We start from the raw sequence: 16,922 nt of genomic DNA on the forward strand, positions 1-16,922 counted from the left end.
ATGTAATTATAATTTCTCTCTTTTCCTGCCATCAAACCCTCTGAATGTTGGTGTATCCAGAGCTCTACGAAGGCAAGTTATACACATGGTTCACTGTGTGGTTTTAGTCGTGCATGAAACAGATAATTTTTATCGAGCATGTTCATAAATAACTTTCCATTATCGCATATGTTTTTTTTTAATTGACTTGTGTTCTTGTGGAATCGTAATAACATATAGAGAAGGTAAAAGTAGGTTATAGAAAAAATGAATTTCCTTTTTCTTACAAATGTTGCCAACAAAGGAACTATTAATGAGTGCATATCAAAATCTTTCTTCAAACTGTGTACACAGTTAATCTCCATAATTCATTGTAGCTTTAATTTCACAACCTTACAATTACTATAGGGAACTATGTTTTTTTAATCTGTGTACATACTGTAGAGATCTGACAGTGTGCGTAGTTTGAGGGAAATTCTGATACAAGCTCATTAACATTTCTCTTGTAAGTAAATAAGGCATTTGTCCTTAATTCTGTACCTTACTTCATTTTCCTTAGCACATTTTATATCTTTATGTGATTCAAAGTGTTAACATGAGTTTCAGACAATTTCATCTTTACTTATTTCTCGGAATATATTTTACCAGTACCTAAAAAGAATATAATTTTGTTTCCTAGATATACTGTATTTTAAAATACATTAATTTATCTGCTGTTTCTCTTTGCACCAGTCATGTGAATGACAAGCCTAGCCCAAAACCTTCTTTTGTCATCAGTTAGACTTGGATTATTCAGGATTTAAGTCCAGATCTCTGACACTGAAAACCAGTGCTCATCTATTAGCTTCCTGTTGCTTAGTTTCTTTGATGAAGTTTCTTAAACCAGGTATAATATCATCACAGATTATAAAAGAATCTGTTGTCCGAACATTTTAACCTGCTGATTTTGCAGAACACACAAAATATTACAATATTTCAAAATATTCAGTTATTCCTTACGTTAATGGGTACAGTATTAAGTGATCATACTGTCAACAAATAATAGTACATTATGCAACGAGCCTATAATGGTAGTAATTAAGACGCGAGTATGTTTGTTTATGAAACGAGCGCAAGTGAGTTTCATAATTTTTATACGAGCATCTTAATTACCATTATAGGCAAGTTTCATACGACTTTTTATGCTCGACCATATTTCTAACTTGAAATTATCCATAAATATTCATGTTATGGTTATGTAAGTGAGGAGCGGAACTGACCTGAATTGTGAGATGTGCGCAGACGCGAAAGTATTGTTTTTTTCCGAGGCACGAATGTCATTGACCTTGATATAATCTAGAGAATAACATGTGATGGTGGGTGCGTCTCGGTGTTGCGTGAGATTCACTCAGGGTAGCCGAGGTACGGTTGTGGTGTAGGATGATGTCAGGAATATTACCAAGCCGGCTACTTATATAAAAGGCAGTGTAAACTCCAAAACTATAAGTTTATTGTCGTATTCACTTGGTAAACCCTAGAGTATGTATTTCCGGCTGACTTATAATTCAATCGTTGGTCGCACTTCTGTATCGACTCTATGGCAGCTCTGAATAAGCTCTATCCGATACTATAAATTCAATACTCTGCCCAGTACACTATGATCGAAGCTCCTAAACGTTGACGAGTAGTCTCACCGATGACAACGTTCTATCTATCGAGTCTTCGCCGGAAGAAAGACTATTAAGTTGGAGACTATTAAGTTGGGCCGCCGACACCAAAAAAAAACTCAGTGTGTCGTGCCGTCGACACGAAAAGAAGTCGTAGTCCTGTCGACACAAAACGAAGTAGTTATTGTGCCCTGTATGTAGGGCCGCCGACACGATAAGAAGTTGTGATCATCTCCGCTCCCCGTCACCCTTATTTATAAAAACCTATCCTACGCTGAAACTAACTATCCTATTGGCTAACAACTACGTCACTTAACCGGCCTAAAATCTATTCCCTATTGGTCCAAAGTGACCTCATAAGCTGGACCAAGATCTCTTCTTATTGGGCGCGAAATACGTCATCTCTAAATTTAAACTTTTGGACTTCCCACAACATCAAATTAGTTTGTAGATCTCACAAGAATACCCGTTCTTTGGAAAACCCAAGCTTGGCAGTATCTTTCCCACGGGTCCAGTCCAACTTTGGCTTTTACGCTTGAAAGAGTGTCTATGCAAAACTCTGCCCAAGGTGGCCATAAATCTGTCCGATGCTGACAGGTGACGAGAGGATGTGAACCATCTGCGTGGGAAGCTAATTCTAACCAAGTCGCCAGAACATCCCCGCGAATACATGTAACAAAAATATGGGGATATCACTTCGCTATTAAATCGGTCTCTCCCTCTCCTAATTACTGCTTCACATGAACATTAGTCTTGATATAACCTGGAAATTGATTTAGAATTGAAAAACGAGATGTCAAATTGAATTTATTTGAATATTATTTACAATTAACGCCAATTATTATAGTAACAGAACATAACCTTCTGCGACAGTATTGGATTTCCAGTGTCCGTGACTTTTCGCTAATTGTCTTTCGATTGCATATCCGAGAATAATCGATACTTGCGGTTCCATAATGGTACAATGGTGATTTCTCATTGGCTGAACAACTGAATTATAATGAATAGGTGTACTTTAATGAGATGCATTAAAGGGCTACTACCAGGTGTATAATTACTACATTTCGGCATGGTGGAGCATAAAAATATTTAAATTCGAATACATTATTTAGTTTTGTCCAACACTAAAAAGAATAATATGTCGACTACTTTACCATTCCTTTCTGTGCAGAAATATAAACATGAGTATTTGTTGCCAGAATTTGGATAAACAATAAAATATTTCGAAGAATTAGTATTGCCTCTCTTCATGGGGATGAGAAGTAGGCGTGATGTATTTATAGCATTTTACTTAATAAGAAAAAAAATATATATTTCCTCTAGTGAACGTTACTTCTGTCTTTACCAATGGGAATTAAATACAATTTTGTTTTGTCTTCTAAAATATCTCATTTATTGAAAACCACATTTGTAAATTCTCAAGAACAATTTTGTTACCGGTACCAAAATTTGCTGTGTGTTTTATAGACTAGTGTTACATCATCAGCAAATTTTTTTTTTTTTTTCATTAGGCCATTTCAGACATTGATTATTGTTCGGCCATATATAATACATGCTTTTGTAGAATGGACACAGGACACAGCATTGAATAAAGGAAGATAAGTGCATGAGTCGTCCATTAAGTTTAAAATTGATGTAAATAGTATAAGAATGGGAATGCTGGCCTAAATACAGGAATGTGAAGGGCCAGCAGAACCAAATGTTTGAGTGACAATTTAAAGTTAAAAAATATATATATATTAAATTTCCTTAAACATGCTTTTGTTTTTAAATTGTGTTGCTTCGTTTGTGTTTGCATGTATAATTCTACTTCCCTTAAAAATAAAAATTTTATAATTTAAATTGACATATTTCTGTAATTTAAAATATTGTCGAAGCTTCTCCTGTGCTTAAATTTATATTCTATTCTGAAATGGGAGATTTGTACTATTTTGCATGCATCGTTATCAGCTGTGTTTTGAAGATTTTTAAACATAAAACTAAGATTATAACTTTAATGTACTTATCTTTATAAGATAATGGGAGGACGCAGTTTTCTTTTGTTTGTTCAGTAAGCCTTATGTATATTAAAAATTTTAAGACCTTAAACATTATTTAAGTGCTCTTTACTGGGAGGCAAGAAGCAAAATAGGTTAAATGATCTCAAAAGTAGCCATTGGAAAATAACAACAACATTATTTAAACTATTATACCGGTAGCAGTAACTCTTGTACAGATTAAAGTATCGTGATGTAAATAATTGATTAAATGGCGATCTTACTCGTGTTAATTATGTAAGCATGTGCAGCTTACAGCTGTTTCGGTGCTATTCGACACCATCCTCACACTAAAACACACCCCAATCAAATTCTCAACACACAGATCAAATTCAGAACACACACACTATTTGACACAACTCTTCATCACACGAACGCACCCACACAACAGGCAGCGAAGTTGAGATAGCGCAGAGATCTTGTAGACTCTGAGGATGATGTCGAATAGCACTAAAACAGCTTACATGCTTACATAATTAACACCAGTAAGATCGCCATTTAATCAATTATTTATATTCAAGTGTTAAAAGTAGTGTACGAAAGATTCAACATGGATTATCGTGATGTATTCAATTCAAAATGTTACGTTTATAGTTTCATTTAATGTTTTATGTGTATATCTGTTACTATCTTATGATAAAGTATATCTATTTTTGCAGCATCACTTTGATGTCTTCTAATATTTGATTAAATAAATTACAGACAAGCACAAGAGCTAACAGAACGCACTTCAGCAGATCAAGCTGCAGCTATCAAGGAACCACTGTCTGCTGTGAACCGTCGTTGGGATGAGCTGCTGCGTGGTATGGTTGAAAGACAGAGGCAGCTTGAGAACGCTCTCCTGCGTCTTGGGCAGTTCCAGCATGCTCTTGCAGAGCTGTTGGTCTGGATTGACAAGACTGATAGTACATTAGATGAACTGAAACCTGTAGCTGGAGATCCACAAGTCTTAGAAGTTGAACTTGCCAAGTTGAAGGTAGGTTGAAATTGAACTAAATCAAATCTAAATTGAAATTAAAAGCAGATGTTAAATGCGACAGTATACCGAGAACCAAGTGTCCCCTAGCTCAGAGAGCTATTTAATCATTCTCTAGAACCTTCACAGAGGTGTGAGTTTATGGATACATTCTAAATTTTATTCCCTTTCTACTCCATTGTTTTACTAATAATTGAAGAGTGATTTTCAAAACGGTGCTAAGTCACTTATAAATTTTTTTTTTTTATTTTATAGATTAACGTTATTATTTCCCATACATCTATACAGGAATACATTTGAAACTTTCCAAATGGTTTTATGTTCCGTGTTATTCCCATTATAATCTCACAGTTTTTTCTGATGTGTGCTAAGTCAGTACCAGTAGTATGAATGTTCCAAACTGTGCTAAGTCAATGTGATGTTTTACATGTAATGCAAAATGTTCAAATAAACATACATAAGTCAAGTTGGCTTCAGTACTGCGCTCGAGGTTGTGGATTCGATCCTGGACCAGGTCGATGGCATTTAAATGTGCTTAAATGCGACAGGCTCATGTCAGTAGATTTACTGGCATGTAAAAGATCTCCTGCAGGTCAAAATTCTGGTACACTGGCGACGCTTATATAACCTCTGCAGTTATGAGCATCGTTAAATAAACCATAATTTTTTTTGCATAGGTCAAGTGACTTAGCACATTTTGGAACATATTGAATTGTTTAACAGTGTTGTTGCCGAGCACAATACGAATTTCCAAAATATAAATTCTATCAATAAAGCTCACTTTGCGCAATGTTCTAACTGCCAAAGTCTCCTTTCAATACCTTCAAGATATTTTTATTTATAAAAAATTGTGTTTCCTGCAAAAGTAGCTTTTTTGACTTAGGCTCATTTGGAAAGTCACTCTACAAATAGGCAACCTAGAAGCAAGTTTAATACTGCATCTATTGACCTGTTTAATAATTTTTAAATTCTGAGAAACCAACAAAGAACAGTGTTCCAGAACCTTAACATGAAGACATTAAAAAGTACAAATGTTATTTAAAATCAATGAGATAAGTAACATGGCAATTTGAGAGCAAAGGTCCTGCAAAAATATGATCTACAGCCATTTTTTCATTACAATCGATTAATCAATCAATCTTCTTAATGTATCCAGCTGTTTGCTGACAACATAAAGTGCATTACAATCCACTGTAGTCTATTCAGTTGTTGTTTTTCACGAGAAATGAGGGGTATTTTGATCGGTGTTCATTATAGATGCCTGTTACTAGCAGCCAGAGTTGGGGTATAGTCAATATATACTGCAGGGCTGTGTCTTCTGCAACTGGTACTGATGATTTTAATTTACTTCTTTTGTGGTTTATGGATGGACAGTATAGAAGAATGTGTTCCAGATCTTCATCATGATTATTACACCACAGACAAGTAGGATTATCAGAAATGTGAAATCGGTGTAGGTACAATTGAGTGACAATGTGACCTGTTCTGGCTCTTGTTAAAAATGTTTGAACATGTCTGGGCAAGTTTTTATACATTTCCAGGTCATTTGGTTTCTTTTGTACAGACTGTAAAATTTTTCCTTTGTAGAAGAGAGCCAATTGTTGATCCATGGGTTTGTAAAATGAGACTTTACTGAAGAAAAAGCACTGGATAGAGATATCACTTGAAGAGGTCTTGGTTGCAAATATGTTGCCTGTTTTGCAATATATATATTTTTTTCATTACAGATCTCATAGAAATTGTAAAGACTCGAACCTTATTCCCTTCAGATGACTGAGCTAAGTAATCTTGATGTATATTCATTACAGGTCCTAGTGAATGATATCCAAGCTCATCAGACTAGTGTGGACACACTGAATGATGCAGGACGACAGATAATTGAGTCTGGTAAGGGAACAGCAGAAGCATCGGCTACACAAGAAAAACTTTCCCAACTGAACAGACGCTGGAGGGATCTGCTGGCCAAGGCAGCAGACAGGCAACATGAACTGGAGGATGCGCTGCGGGAAGCTCAGAGATTCCATGCTGAAATTCAGGATCTCCTCTCATGGCTCGGAGATGTAGATGGTGTTATTGCTGCATCCAAACCTGTAGGCGGTCTGCCAGAGACTGCGTCAGAGCAGCTAGAAAGATTCATGGTATGGGATACTCATGCTGATTATTATTATAGTTGATTTCTGTGTGAATGAAATTTAAATAACATTTCAGTAAATAGCAGTAATTTAGCTTTTAAATTGTCTTCTTTAGTGAAGAGAAAATGGGTTTATAGATTAATGTTTTTGCATAAATCTTGTAACAAGTGTTCAGAAGACTTATTCCTCAATAATTACTAGGATCTTTTCTATCATCTTTCTTAAATACTGGGATAATGATGGAGTCATTCCATTTTTGTGCATTTTCTCCTCAGACATAAATTTCGATAAAAAATTTCAATAATTTGATTTTAAACTTTTCTGAAGATTACTTACACAGATCAGAAGGCAAATTGTCTTTCTCATTTTTTAATTTGGTCAAAATCACTTCAAGTTCTTCTTTTTTGATTTCATAATTTTCATAAACATCAAAATTACAATAATTTGAATAATTTCGAGGGAAAAATTGTTCCGGGGCCGGGTATCGAACCCGGGACCTTAGGCTTAACGTACCAACGCTCTACCAACTGAGCTACCCGGGAACTCTACCAGACACCGATCCAATTTTTCCCTCTATATCCACAGACCTCAAAGTGGGCTGACAACCGTCAAGCTACCAACATTGAGTGTACACTAGCTCTGTGTGGCTTTAATTTACAGGGAGTTATACCTGAAAGTTTGATTTGCATAAAAATTACAGTCTAATTGTTCGCTGGTGCTTAGCATGAGAGCAGAAATGTTTGTCTGAACCTAGAGTACAATAAAATTTTTATGATAAGTTATTGACGGATTTTTCATTAAACAAAAGAGAAACAGTGTTTTATTTCATTTTAAATTGCGACTGCTGGGCACTGCATAACTTTTCAAAACTTGGAACCAAACTGGATAGTGCCACACTTATTTTTATACGATTCTGGTACTTGTTTCTTACCACAGAAACAGCCAGAAACTCTGTTTTATATAGATACAATGGATATAAAAGAATATAATCTCAAATATTCGAGAACCTTGTCTGATAATGAACAATAACAAATTTAACCAATGTTACATTACTATCTGTTTGAACAGATTACAGCTAAAGGAAGCAGTACTAGATCTACTGGTACTAAGACTTTATAAATATATATATATATATATCTGTTGCTCTTACACGTATGTGCTATGTTTCTTACAAGTTATGAAAAAAATCATAAATAAAGTAATAAACAAATAAATTTGAAAATTTAAACATTTAAAAATTACCTCCTCTCACGATGCCTGTATTAGTTCATTGTGGTGGGTTGGGGTTCTGTGATGCAGTTTGGGAACCATTATTTTACACATAATAAGTGTAGTAGTGGGTCAGTCATTTTTAAACATTTTATGTTATTGAAGCAATATAATTACCCAATATCTTGACTAGTCTCTGAGTATTTTTTACTTTAACTATTTTTTAAAATGTTCAACTGATAGTATAAAGACGAAAATAAAGGATACATGAAGCTTTGAGTTTCTGTTTTATATCATTTTCAAGATATGTTTGTAGTTGTATTACAAGAATTTAATCTTTGTAGATAGTCACATACCTTGATAGATAGATAGATAGGTAGGTAGGTAGATTGGTTGATTGATTGATTGATTGATTGATTGATTGATTGATTGATTGATTGATTGATTGATTGATTGATTGATTGATTTTATTAACCGTTGGAATACAATTATTCATGGCATCGTCAATGTACATTAATGTAACATTGATACAATAAATATTACAGTCATCTTAATCTATGGTAACATGTCACATGCTTATTTAATAGAATACTAGTTACTTAGAGTATAATGTATTTAATTACTAAGCAAATAACGTACTACTAATACTACTAATTCAGTCAGTAATGCATAACACACTAGAATAGTTACTTGTAAATAAGATGTTGAATTTATTTTAAGAGATACATAATTAATTATTTTGTAATCGCACACTAGCTCACTAGATTTTCTTTCTTCTGAGTCTTGATGCTGCCTCTCTTCCAGTAGGTTCTCCAAAGAGGAGATATGTAGAACATGTCAAGTGGGAATGGTTAGATATAACAGATCATTTTCAAATTTGTAATATATGGAATTATTCCAATTGATATCAGATTTTGAAATTGGTAATTAATCTTGGGTATATTAACACATATCACACATAACGTGTATAAACTAAGTAACTACGTAACTTTGTGCCATTAACATTATAGGAAGTGTACAATGAATTGGAGCAGAGTCGACCCAAAGTAGAGACTGTTCTTCAGCAAGGACAAGAGTACCTGAAGAAGTCTGGTTCAGGGGCAGCTAATAACCTACAGCATAATCTTCGAACACTTAAACACCGTTGGGACAGTGTCACAGCAAGGGCTTCGGACAAGAAAATCAAATTGGAAATTGCGCTTAAAGAGGCGACGGAGTTCCATGAAGCATTGCAGGTAAGAGTTTTACATGCAGAGAGGGGGGAGTATTGTAAATAAATAGAAACAAGTATTTTATTGTATTAATGTAAACAAATTTTAAAAATCATCTGTTTATATTCCATTACATTTTATTGATTGAAATCTTTGTTCACAAAAACTGTAAATTAACTCTTTCTTATGCGTTGGATAAAAATAATCTCGAATCGAAATCAGAATTGACATAAATGCTATCATCATTATTGCCGTCGACATTTTTCTGGATGTGAGACTCGGAATTGTTTAATCAGAAGGGTATTTCACATTCAAAAGCAGTGAGACTATGTTCTCGAACACATGGTGCATTTTCACTGCAAGATAAAACAAATCTAATTTATACTATGAACATTCACCAAAATGTCAATGAGAGGAAGATGTCTCCAATTCACCCCACTTCCTCCCCCTTTTACTGAACTCTGTTCCACTGATTGGTATCACGTAAAAAATAAACATATCATAATTAGGGCTACCAGATGTTTGGAAAATCCAGAGATGTCCTACATTTTAACCTTCTGTCCAGCGGGAATTTATTAAAAATGTTAAATGTTCTACATTTTGAGAAAAATGAATTAACAACTCGGGAAAGAAGAAATTATCCGAAACTCAACATGGCTATTGTCAGAGATCTTAGTCGTTCAATATTCCTTGCAGCGGACGAAATATGTGCAATTTTTGAGTGGAAAAGGCGTTGTAATAGATGATGTAAAGTGTTGTGATCAGATGTGTAATGGGAAACAATTTTTGCAACGTCATAGTTTTGCCCTTGAAAAGTTGTCGTATAATGAAAATATGGTTATGTATTTCACTGTTAGTAAGCATGAAAACTGTTATTTTAAAGTGCTGAAATTAGTGAAGTGTTTTTATTCTATTCCTACACAAAACACTATTGTTGAGAAGGTTTTTTTACTGTGGACAGACGGAAGAATGATTGACATGGTGAAAATTATCGTTTTAGTGAAATATTTTTAAAACTTCAGTTGTGCAGAGTTTCGTGGTTATATTTCAGAGAAGCCTGATGTATTCCATAAGATTAGCTCTTCAGAGAAATAAGATAATTCTTTCTGTGTTTGAATAAAATAAAATATATAATGTCTGTATGATACATATTTTTAGTTGTATTTCATATTTTGTTGTTCAGTTTTCCTACATTATCCTATAATGCCCTACATTTTTGTGTATTGTCCTACATTTTGAACTGCAAACAGAAATCAGTCTACAAAACTTAAAAGTTGAGCCAACCATGTAACTTTGTTTCTCTATGTTCATTCTATAAATATATTTTGCATTTCCTTCTCTTTTTGTTTAATTACATTTAGCAAGAATATCTATTTTAGGAGAAGTAAATTTTACTTTTGTTAATATAAAATCTAACTTTGAAGAATGATGTTTTTATTTATTAAGGTTGAAGTGTAACTACATTTTCACTAATCTGTAGACTGTTTTCTTCCTACAGAACATTCTTCAATAGAACTTTAACAGATAATTACCGAGTATCTAACACTGATGATTATGTTGCAGGCCTTTGTTGATTGGTTGACGAATGCTGAGAAGATCTTGAGTAATCTGAAACCTGTTTCACGTGTTATGGAGACAATCCTGGGCCAGATAGAAGACCATAAAGCTTTCCAAAAGGATGTTGGGGTGCATCGCGAGACAATGCTGAACCTAGACAAGAAGGGAACACATCTCAAGTATTTCAGTCAGAAGCAAGACGTAATTCTTATCAAGAACCTTCTTATCAGTGTTCAGCATCGTTGGGAGAGAGTTGTGAGCAAGTCAGCAGAACGAACTCGTGCTTTGGACCATGGCTACAAGGAGGCTAGAGAGTTCCATGATGCCTGGTGAGTTGAGCGTTTCCAGTTTATAAAAAAATAACCCACTAGAATTAATTTAATGGGAGAGGAAGGAACTCAGCCTTATGATGCTAGAAGGCGAAGGTGTAATCACTGTCTATGCTAATAATTTTGTGGTCTAGTAACAACTCAATGAACAATATTTAGAAACTTCTGACTACATCTATAATTCTGATGACTACCATTCCAAAATTTGAGAAATTCCGAATTCTAGAGTTCCAAGATTGCGTGTGTATGTGATATTATGATTAGCTGTCATTCCATTGCCCTCTTTTAAGATATAATTTAGTTTTGTTATTGTCATCAGTTATTCATAGATTTCAAAAAGGCACATGACTCGGTTAAAAGAGAAGTTTTATATGATATTCTTATTGAATTTGGTATTCCCAAGAAACTAGTTCGATTAATTAAAATGTGTCTCAGTGAAACTTACAGCAGAGTTCGTATAGGTCAGTTTCTGTCAGATGCGTTTCCAATTCACTGCGGGCTAAAGCAAGGAGATGCACTATCACCTTTACTTTTTAACTTTGCTCTAGAGTATGCCATTAGGAAAATCCAGGATAACAGAGAGGGTTTGGAATTGAACGGGTTACATCAGCTGCTTGTCTATGCGGATGACGTGAATATGTTGGGAGAAAATCCACAAACAATTAGGGAAAACACAGGAATTTTACTTGAAGCAGGTAAAGAGATAGGTTTGGAAGTAAATCCCGAAAAGACAAAGTATATGATCATGTCTCGTGACGAGAATATTGTACAAAGTGGAAATATAAAAATTGGAAATTTATCTTTTGAAGAGGTGGAGAAGTTCAAATATCTTGGAGCAACAGTAACAAATATAAATGATACTCGGGAGGAAATTAAACACAGAATAAATATGGGAAATGCCTGTTATTATTCGGTTGAGAAGCTTTTATCATCCAGTCTGCTGTCAAAAAATCTGAAAGTTAGAATTTATAAAACAGTTATATTACTGGTTGTTCTTTATGGTTGTGAAACTTGGACTCTCACTTTGAGAGAGGAACATAGGTTAAGGGTGTTTGAGAATAAGGTGCTTAGGAAAATATTTGTGGCTAAGAGGGATGAAGTTACAGGAGAATGGAGAAAGTTACACAACACAGAACTGCACGCATTGTATTCTTCACCTGACATAATTAGGAACATTAAATCCAGACATTTGAGATGGGCAGGGCATGTAGCACGTATGGGCGAATCCAGAAATGCATATAGAGTGTTAGTTGGGAGGCCGGAGGGAAAAAGACCTTTGAGAAGGCCGAGACGTAGATGGGAGGATAATATTAAAATGAATTTGAGGGAGGTGGGATATGATGATAGAGACTGGATTAATCTTGCTCAGGATAGGGACCAATGGCGGGCTTATGTGAGGGCAGCAATGAACCTCTGGGTTCCTTAAAAGCCAGTAAGTATTGTCATCATTGTTATTACTATTTAAATTTAATATATTTTTACATTAATTTGAATGTATTTTGGTTCACATACTCATGGGATAATAGTCTGTGTATAATCTCCAATCACTTAATAACATGCAGTTTTATTGAAGATTGCTTTCATTAACACGATCACTCACAAAATGCAATGTGTATTTAGGTCTGGCTTGATGTCCTGGCTTAATGAAACCGAGAAGAGTTTAGATGACCTGGCTGTTGAAGCATCTGGTGTTAGCAACGATCCCGAGAAAATTAAGGCCCGACTTGCCAAACACCGTGAATTCCAGCGTGCTCTGTCTGGCAAACAGGCAACCTACGATGCCACGATGAAGGCTGGAAAGGCTCTGAAAGAACGTGCACCAAAGTCTGACGAGCCTGCCCTTAAACAGATGATGACAGAACTTAAAAACAAATGGAATTCAGTTTGTTCCAAGTCCGTGGACAGGTGAGATTATTTTCATTGTGTTTATTACATATTTTACTGTAGTTTAACTTTGAATAAATGCTTGCACAGTTAAATTCCTGTTAATACAGATTGTCCAAATTCAACGTCGCAAATTTCTAGCGCAATAATTAACAATAGATCCCTATAAGAAACAACACAACCAAATTTCTTGGCTTAAAAATCGATCATGTGTTAAATTGGAAAAATCATATTAAAGAAATTACCCCCAAACTAAATTCAGCTTGTTTTGCTATTAGATCTATGCAAAAGATAGTAAATATCAATACCTTAAAAACAATATACTTTGCATACTTCCACTCGGTAATGAGTTTTGGAATAATATTCTGGGGAAATTCCACAGATAGTAACAGTATATTCCTATTACAAAAAAGAGTAATTAGAATAATAGTAGGTGCCAAATCTAGGGAATCGTGTAGGACTATTTTAAAAAAACTACAAATAATGCCAATGGCTTGTCGGTATATCTTTTCATTAATAATCTTCCTCATATGTAATCGTGAAAACTTTGTAACTAATTCAACAGTTCATAGCATAAATACACGTCAAAAAATGACTTTCATACTCCATCGGCAAGTCTATCGTGCTATCAAAAAGGAGTGCGTTATATGGCAGTAAAAATTTTTAATAGCCTCCCTATCGATATAAAAAATGAAAGTCAAAACATAAGATTATTTAGGGCCAAATGAAAGAAGTACCTAATTTCTCACGCCTTCTATTCTGTAGGTGAATTCATGACATTCAATAACACTTCATGAAATTGATACTAAAACTTTGTGTTGTACTAGTAGACTGTATTGTAAATCTCGTCTGTAGGTCTACATATTTCATCTAGACTGTGACTATAAATTAAGATTTTATAATAGTATTAAGTTTTTTGACTTGTTCCATATTCTAGCTGTAAGCATGTATGAATAGCATGGAATGTTAATAAATACAATACAATACAGTACAATACAATACAATGTAAATGATGCAGAAGAAAATGCGAAAGGCTTGAAATCTGGTTTGTAATTATGATCTTATGTGGAATATTGAAATATCAACTCATTACCATTATATTATTGTAATAGACAATATTTTTAATGCACATAAGAATGTTAATTATATGTCCTATTTATTTTGTACAGGCAAAGGAAGTTGGAAGAAGCTTTGCTATTTTCTGGCCAGTTCAAAGATGCCGTCCAGGCTCTACTTGAATGGCTTCAGAAGGTGGAAAAGGTTCTGGCAGAAGAAGGTCCTGTCCATGGAGACTTGGACACTGTCATGGCTCTCGTAGAACAACATAAGGTTAGTGATTATCTTCATATCTTCAGGAAGAATAACAGTTACAACTGCATTATAAAATTAAAATCTGTTAACTTCTTGTTTTTATTGCATTAAGAAATTGTCGTACACCAGTCTCTGTTGACATCCCTCTGGCATGTCATTAAGTTGGAGAGAGGGAAAATGGGAGTGATGGGACAAGAGGGCCGAAGCTTAAAGGGGATGATGTTATAATAAAGAAAAGGAAGACTGTTTAACAATATTTGTTTATTGAAAATTAACAAGGAAAATATTGGATATATTTCACTGGTTCTAGGGTAGGGGAGACGGGAGAGTCGCAATTGAAATTAGTAAATTAGAAATTCGTCCTGAGACGTCGATGTGTGAAGAGTGACGATAATGTGGTAGAATTTGTGTGTAAGGGAGACAGGGGTAACTGGAGTGCCTGAGTAGGAGAGTGTTAGGCTTGCCCGGAGGATACAATCTGAAGGTAGGAGAACAAGAGAGAGATGGAACTGGGGTCGAGGTTAGTTCTCACAATTGAGGGATCAGCTAGCTTAGAGACTTTTTGACAGCGAAAAAAACTCCATGGGGATCTATGGATCAAACGAGCGTAGCTTCGCGACTTTTCGACACCAGGAGTGGGGAAACTGTAAACTCTTTTGTCAAGGGATCAATGAGTATAGCTTGGCTAATTTTCGAAGGAGGAACTGGGATCGAGCAAGCCAGGATGAACATGATGAGAATTGAAGTCAGGATTGCTACAAGAGTGAAAGGTAGGGAGTAGAGGTTAACATCGGGAGGAGATGTGAGCGCTTGCAGACAGTGGAACACACTGACTTTCAAGCTGTCAGCAGCTATATTTATATGCCAAGGCTCACCCCACTTGAATACTTACGTCATGTCGGACAGCGAAGAGGGAGGGAGCTTGAGTGCCTTCTCACGTGTTGAAGCGAAAACAACACAGTGTGAAGGTGGGATTGCAGAGTGCTGCAATTCGGCAGGAGAAGATTAGCCAGCCATATCAAGACCAGATGCAAAATCTGCATGTCCACCCTCTCAAGTAAAGGGAGAGGGGTGGAGGAGAAGGTGGGCTGCAAGGAGCACAAATGAAAGAAACACAACAAATACTTAAAAACCCTAAAGCAGAACACGGAGCCCGTTTATTCAGGAACAGGTTTTTTTCATGTGCCATAAAACTATGATAAAGGCTTAAAAATTTTAGCCTTCCTTTTGAATAAAGCATACAAAGTATTTTTTCGCCTTTAGAAATCCATCACTCTCGACTAGTTGTAAGGTTTTTAACACTGAATTAACTGGCAAGAGTAGTAACTAACAGAGCACTGAATATGGCTGTTGTTCATATAAGTATTTCATTCCAATTAGAGTGTTAGTTTACTCAAACTTCTCATTGGTCTCTTACTTATGTGCAAAAATACACTAGCTGGAGCCCTTCTACAGCGAAAATAATACTTACAATTTCCACAGATAGTCATCATCACTATAGTTGGAAACGCGAAATAATGTTAGTAACCCTTCTCTTGTAGTTCATATTTGTTGTTGTTGTTATCTAATGCCGGGCTTTGGCAACGAAGCCATTAGCGGTCTTGCTCTCCAATATTTCTCTGTGGTGGATCCATCAGGTAGAACTTCACAGGTTTGTAGATGTTGTGCAGTCATTTCTTCTTCTTTGTGGCATAGAGGACAGTTTGGATTCGTGTAAATTCCTATGTTATTCAAGTGTATGGCCAAATAATCGTGTTCCGTAAGCAGTCTGAATTTTGCTACTGCAGTTTTACGAGGGATTTCTGGAATAGTTTCTGGTTTTTTTATTAAATTGTGCCATTTTTTTATCTTCGGCTTTGTTACATAGTGCTTGGTTTTGTTTGATTTTATATTTGTTTTGAATTAGTCTTTTCATGGATTGAAAAGGTACGCTTTTATTTATATTCTGAATTAAATTGGAGCCTTTTTTGGCAAGAAAATCAGAAGTTTCATTTCATATTTTTAGACGTCTGATACACTTCATAATTTATTTCAATATTTCTTTTTGCAGACATTTGAGGAAGATCTCGCAAGTCGGGCTGCCCAGATGGAATCTGTTCAGAAAACAGGGCGTGAATTGGAAGCCAAGGCAACTCCAGCTGATGCTGCAACTATTCGAAGCCAGCTCTCAGAACTCACAGGGTTATGGGACAAGGTTTCTTCCTTGAGCAGAAAGAAATCTGTTCGATTGGAGGATGCTTTGAAGGAGGTAAGTACGGTGTGTTTGTTTATCCTAAATGTTTATAAATGAAGCAGGAAGTTACATATTTTAAAGATTTATAAAATTTGTAGGGCAAACTGTGATATCTTGTGCATTTCGTGTATAGGCTGAACAGTTGCATAAGGCAGTGCATATGCTCCTGGAATGGCTGTCAGATGCAGAAATGAAGCTGAGATTTGCAGGACCTTTGCCTGAAGACGAACAAGAGACACGGAACCAGTTGGCTGAACATGACAAGTAAGTGCACAGCTGCTTCAATTATTATTCAAACATTATACAAAACATTTACGAGCTATTCCATCTCAAATCGACCGAAATATAGAGAAAATTGACCTTACAATTTCTAAATACAATAAAACTTTTTTTATACATAGAGAACTGTGATACAATGC

At 35.3% G+C, this 16,922-nt stretch overlaps 1 protein-coding gene across 1 annotated transcript in view; it reads left to right on the forward strand.

Annotated features, from left to right (window-relative positions):
- Positions 1-16,922, forward strand: part of shot (dystonin-like protein short stop) — a gene marked incomplete at its 5' end in the record, with an annotated part of 408,663 nt that overhangs the window by 310,571 nt on the left and 81,170 nt on the right. The window contains 9 exon segments of the mRNA XM_069827013.1: positions 61-72; positions 4,364-4,637; positions 6,446-6,775; positions 8,989-9,213; positions 10,753-11,075; positions 12,696-12,980; positions 14,129-14,288; positions 16,321-16,518; positions 16,637-16,767. Of these exon segments, the coding sequence (XP_069683114.1) occupies positions 61-72; positions 4,364-4,637; positions 6,446-6,775; positions 8,989-9,213; positions 10,753-11,075; positions 12,696-12,980; positions 14,129-14,288; positions 16,321-16,518; positions 16,637-16,767 (1,938 nt within the window).

The sequence above is a fragment of the Periplaneta americana genome, chromosome 5 (genome assembly GCF_040183065.1).
Source record: "Periplaneta americana isolate PAMFEO1 chromosome 5, P.americana_PAMFEO1_priV1, whole genome shotgun sequence".
Taxonomy (NCBI): domain Eukaryota; kingdom Metazoa; phylum Arthropoda; class Insecta; order Blattodea; family Blattidae; genus Periplaneta; species Periplaneta americana.